Source organism: Mangifera indica, chromosome 4 (genome assembly GCF_011075055.1).
Source record: "Mangifera indica cultivar Alphonso chromosome 4, CATAS_Mindica_2.1, whole genome shotgun sequence".
NCBI classification, from domain to species: Eukaryota; Viridiplantae; Streptophyta; class Magnoliopsida; order Sapindales; family Anacardiaceae; genus Mangifera; species Mangifera indica.
In genome coordinates this window covers 9,191,215-9,196,681 of record NC_058140.1, presented here as the reverse complement: position 1 = coordinate 9,196,681, position 5,467 = coordinate 9,191,215, and the positions used below count along the sequence as shown (strand labels likewise).

General features: G+C 33.7%; 1 protein-coding gene across 2 annotated transcripts; it reads left to right on the top strand.

The window, feature by feature from the left end:
- LOC123212772 (leukocyte receptor cluster member 1 homolog) lies at nucleotides 1-2,782 on the top strand. Of its 2 annotated transcripts, XM_044631960.1 has the most exons (3): nucleotides 1-156; nucleotides 423-1,144; nucleotides 2,385-2,782. In XM_044631960.1, the coding sequence occupies exons 2-3, from the start codon at nucleotides 456-458 to the stop codon at nucleotides 2,386-2,388; spliced, it is 693 nt and encodes a 230-aa protein (XP_044487895.1). In that variant the 5' UTR covers nucleotides 1-156; nucleotides 423-455; the 3' UTR covers nucleotides 2,389-2,782. The 2 variants fall into 2 exon arrangements, with proteins under 2 accessions (XP_044487895.1, XP_044487896.1); XM_044631961.1 differs by lacking the exons at nucleotides 1-156; nucleotides 2,385-2,782 and adding an exon at nucleotides 221-349 and having other exon boundaries at nucleotides 423-1,397.
- The last annotated feature ends 2,685 nt before the right edge of the window (nucleotides 2,783-5,467 follow it).

Below are 5,467 nucleotides of genomic sequence, written 5' to 3'. Positions count from 1 at the left end.
TAAATTCAGGCCCACACGCTTATTCTATAAGAATAGCCGAATAAGAACCGGCCTAAATGATAAAAAATAAATACTCAAGAGGCAGGCGGGTGGAGAGGAGAGGAGAAACTCTAATCCCTTTTTCCTGGTTAATTTCGGCATTCTGTTTACTGCACTGTGAGTCAATCCCTTCCCCCTTTTCTTAATTTTTATTTTATTAAATTCTATTTTTTGAGTTCCGCATGTTCAATTTCATCTATATATTGTATAATCCACACGCAATCTAGACAAATATCGATCCGTTTTTTATTTTTTCGCCCTCCATATAGTGCAAATTTCTTGATGTTTTCCCGATTCACAATCTTTTTGTGTAGGCCTTTTAGAGTTTCAATTTGATTTGTTTTTTGAAGAACCCTAGTTAACTTGTGTACGATGATTTTCAGGTGATTCTCAAGTTACACGGGCAATTTCGAGTTATGGGAGGACATGGTGGTTTGAATATTCTACCGCAGAAGCGGTGGAATGTGTACAATTATGAAAACAGAGAAAAAGTCCGTCAAGATGAAGAGGCTGCAGCAAAAGAAGAGCAACTCAAGCGTGAACAGGCCAGAAAAAGAGATGCTGAGTTTCGTTTAGAACAGCTTCGTGCTGCCCGTGGTTTGGCTCCGTTGAAACAACCTAAAGAGACAGCCAAGGAAACTGCTACAGAGCATGTTGAATCTGAACCCAAGTCGAATCATATCAATCTCTTTGAAGGGATTAAGATTTTTGACCCAATTAAAGGGTCAGAGAAAGAGGGTGGTGAAGAGAGAGGCGAGTTTAAGAGGAAGAAGATGAGGAAAGAGGAGGATACATTGAAAAAGGTTGTGACAGCAGATGATGAGAAGTATAGGCTGGGTTATGGGGTTGCGGGCAAAGGGGTTAAGTTGCCGTGGTATCTTGAGCAGAGGAGCAAAGTTGATGTCGATGCTGACAATCACATGGATGATGGATTGGTGAGATTGCAAAAGGAGGAGCAAAAGAAGGGAGGGAAGAAGACGGTACAAGAATTGAGAGAAGAACGGTTGAAAAGAGAAAAGAAGGAGAAAGAGAGGGAACGAGCATTGTTTATGGAGAAGAGTAGGAAAGAGAGGACTTTTTCAAGAGATAGAGGGTTTTCCAGGAGGTGAGCTCTGTGAAATTTTATGTAATATATAAGTAACACTGGAAATATTAGAATTTATTTTGGGCAGTGTGTTTGGCCTTTTTTTGCTTTTGTGTGGCCAACTGTTGGCACAAGAAATTACATTTTATTTAAGGAACATACTAGTTCATTGAATTATTAAATTTCAGCAAGAAATCACAAGCCATAATCTGGTATAATTCTTGTTAGATGTATATATTACTATATATATCTAATGTTTATGTGTTTCTTGTTATCAAAGATGCTTCAATTTGGCTTACATATATCATTCATGGTATATTTACTAGATTATGTGGGATGTAGTTTAACTATGCAATCCAGCCTCATGCAGGCAATCAGAAAGTAGTACATTGTATGAACATATTTCTTCAGTTAATATGTTGTACATTCAAATCATTTGTGATACTGTGATAGAATTAGTCTGCTTGGACATATTGTTGTAGAATCAATTGACAATGCTCTCCATCATCTCCTTGTTGGTATCTTCAATTAATACTTGAATTCTAATGTCCTATAAATATGTTCAAATGAAGTCTATCTGCTATGTCTGCATTTCTTGATAATTTGCATTTGTAAGATAATTCAATTCTACAACTGTGCATTCTTTTAAATGCCCTTATTGAAAATGATTGCATCTCTTCTATCATTTTGTCTAAGGTGAGATTCTCATGAGTGTAAACCTGTGGTAAGGTTATTTATATTCAGTTATTTTTGCAAATTTGTGCTATATTGTTGAGGGTTTAAACATTCTAGCAGTAGTTGTGTTTGAAGAGATATTGTGTTTGGTTGTTTTGTTTCTGATTTTTTTTTTGTTTGGAAGTATTATCCTTTCACAGTTTTTGTTTCTGCCATTTGATCTCTTTTTGTCCACTAGTTTACAGCTCATGATTTGGCTTGTCTTGAGTGTGTATTTTTAATTCTAGCATAGTTTTGTAATTGCTTTTGTTAGTATTTCTGTGCAATTTTAGATATCTTATGATAAAGAATATGGCCATTGCATGAGCCTTATTTGAAATAAATGTCAAAGCCTTTGTATTTGGGGGTGGAAGAACAGTTCATTGTGTTTGAGACTGAAGCTGATTGATTGCTACCGGTATTTTATCAGGTTTTTGGTTTGTTGTCTTAGTCTAAATCTGCATAAATATTATGTTTAACTTCATTAGTAGAGATTTCATAATCAGTGATGTTTGTGATTACATTTGATTAATCTCTTCTTGGATAGGTGAGAAGTCAAACATTATCAGGGGAGCATCAACCGATAAATTGTGCAGTAGTAATTGTCTGTTGTTGGTGTATAAGATCATACACCTCAATCATGAATATGCTTTTTAGGAAACCTTTTCTTAAGAATTATATTCTGGAGCAGTAGCAGGACCAAATTTAAGAAATCATGTATTTTTATGCAGAAGGAAAATTCGATATACCATGTGTATATACACTTGAGATTCCTGCTGCTATTATATATTAGTCAGATGCTATAAATTTTAAATTTTGATGCAACTGCTGGTGTCTCTATTCTTAAGATGCTTACTTTAAGATAGCCATATGATCTTTTTGAACTGGACAAGTATGGGCTTAAATTTGTACTATTTTTAATTCAGTGTACTTTTTTGCGTTGAAGTGTGTTGTTGAGGAAAAGTTTTGTTACTGTCTACATGAACCATAAATTGTTTTGTGGGCATTGATAAGATCAACAAGAGTAGATTTTATTAATCTGACTTTATTCAGTTATTTTAACATTTGAAGATTTTCTCGTCACTTTTAGAAATTATATAAGTTTATCAACAAAACATGGAAATCTAAGTAATAAATACTAAAAGGATCCTTGTTAAACACTAATGAACAAATAATCATACAAACGGGACTGCAAATTACTTCTTTTATCTTCAAATATATTCACAACATTAGAAGCTTTAAATATAAACATACATACATACATACATGTATATCATAAACACTGCTGATGCATGAAATTGTACCAATATAATGATGTAACAATGTAAAAAATGCAATAGGAATGACTTTGGTGAATCACTGAGTGTAGGAAACATAGAGCAACAAAGCAGTAATGTAAGAGATTTTTTCAAGTGGTTTGGTAGTCTGAGCAAAACCTAGGTTCATTATTATATTATTCTTTTTTTTAAATAATGTTTTTTTATGGAATAGTTACAAAGAATGTTCTTGTTTCATTAAGCATGAAAAAGGATCCAAGAAGTTCTTTGCTGGCTAGCATAACCAGGGAAAAATAGTGAGTTTTGTTATGAGAGATAGAGTAAAGAGGTTTTGAGCTCTTCTATCCTTCTATAGTAGAAAACAGCCGAACCCCTCTTTCACTATGCAACCCACCACTTAAAGAGTAATGTGGGAAGGGCATTATTATAATTATATAGACATAGGGGGATTGAATCTTTGTTGGCATTGATGATACGTGGGAGATCAAAATTATTAAAAGGAATGTTTTTCATTATGAATTAAATGTGATGTATATCTCCAAATTTTCATGGTGATAATTTTTCTCAATATGTGATTTAAGGGCAATTTATACACCACAGTCAATGGTGAACGTGTAACTTTAATTGAACAACCAAACCTTCTTTCTATTTAAGATGGATTTACTCTACTTGATGTCTATTGATTAAAATCCGCTCATTTGTACTTTAAGGCAACATGCATCCAAGTGACATGTCATGTTGCTAGCAACTTAGCTAGATGTTTGCCATTTGATGGTTAGACGTTATTTGCGACATCATTCTAGAGGGGTAATCTTATTTGCACAACAATTCTCCCTTAGTTTTTGGTGTTCAAGTAGAATTTCAAAAATTCTTCATTTCCCTTGTGTGGATGCATGCCATGTTTATGGTCAAAGCTCACACATGTGACTTTATAATAAGTTTAGAAGGTAGGCGAAATGCTGTAACTCTAGCACATTTGGCAGTGTAGTTGAAGCTTTTGCATCAGCTCCTCACATTTCTTCCTTAATGTTGAAGGAGAAGTATCTTTTTCTATTGTGGACAAAAGGAAAGGGGTGGCCATAGGGTTTGATAATAGGCCAAAGCTTTGAAGCCTTCTATGAATTGTTGTCAATAGCTTTATAGAGGCCACTCGTCCAGCAACAAGGGTGGAAGACCGCTTTTATTGCTTGGAGAAGCCCACCTTCCCTCTTAAAGAGTTTGATCAAGTGATTGATGAGTTGCCTAAGCATGTTCCCTTGGCTGTAGATTTGGTGAATGAGGTTTCACCCATTAAGTTTTAACAGGATTTCAAGGGATTACCCAAGTTGGAGAACTTTCAAAACATCCTTATATCATTTTGATATCTCATCAAGGCTAAGATATAGATTTAATGTTTACCTTAGTTCCCTTGATTTCCAAGACGACAACCAATAGGTATTATTGGATGCATCGACCATAAATCCCATTATAGTTACATATTTAATAGGTCATACTCATCTGTCAAGCAACATTACTAGATATATTCTCTCATATATAGGAGTGATGAATCTTTTTTCTATTCACCATAATCTAGCTATATTTCTCAACATAGTCAACAACTATCATATTGATAATGATAACCTTTCAAAAAATGGTACGTTAGGTTAGTATCAAAGTAGATCGATTGACGCACAAAATATACTAGTGATCAAGTCTAAAAATCACATGCACTATTTGCCCATTATAAGATTTATTGCATAGATACTAGGGTTATCATCTATGTGGAATCATTTTAATGGGTTAGTTCAATAGACATGCATTCATGTGTTGTACTAAGTTAACACTAACAACTTTAACACGTAAGATTTGTCACCACCTTTCGATAAGATCATTCAACACGATAATATGTTTTACTATATCATCTATACCTTGGTCAAAATAATATTGAGGCGACACATATTTTTAAATTGATCACAATAGTGCTTATAGGATTTTCACGATAAAGTTATATGTTGATCCCCTTGTTATGGTTCTATAAAAATAAGGACATTTATACATGCATGCATGCACTGTGCGTGTGTGTATGCTACAATAGATTAATAAATGCCAATTTTTAATAATAAATTATGATATAATATCTAGATGAAATTATATTAGCTCTCTATCATCTACTCCAACACCAAAGATATTATGTCTTAACAAATGTCAATCTTTAATAATAAATTACAATATAACATCTAGATGAAATTACATTAGCTCTAGATCATCTGCTTCAACACCAAAGATATTATGTTAGAAATGCGATGGGATGGCTATACTGAATGATTGTGGTCCAATCGTTTGAGTAAATACAAAGAAATAAAACAAACTAATT

Bases quoted from the DNA above. Each gene is read 5' to 3' on its own strand.
- LOC123212772 (XM_044631960.1), top strand. From the start codon at position 456: ATGGGAGGACATGGTGGTTTGAATATTCTACCGCAGAAGCGGTGGAAT.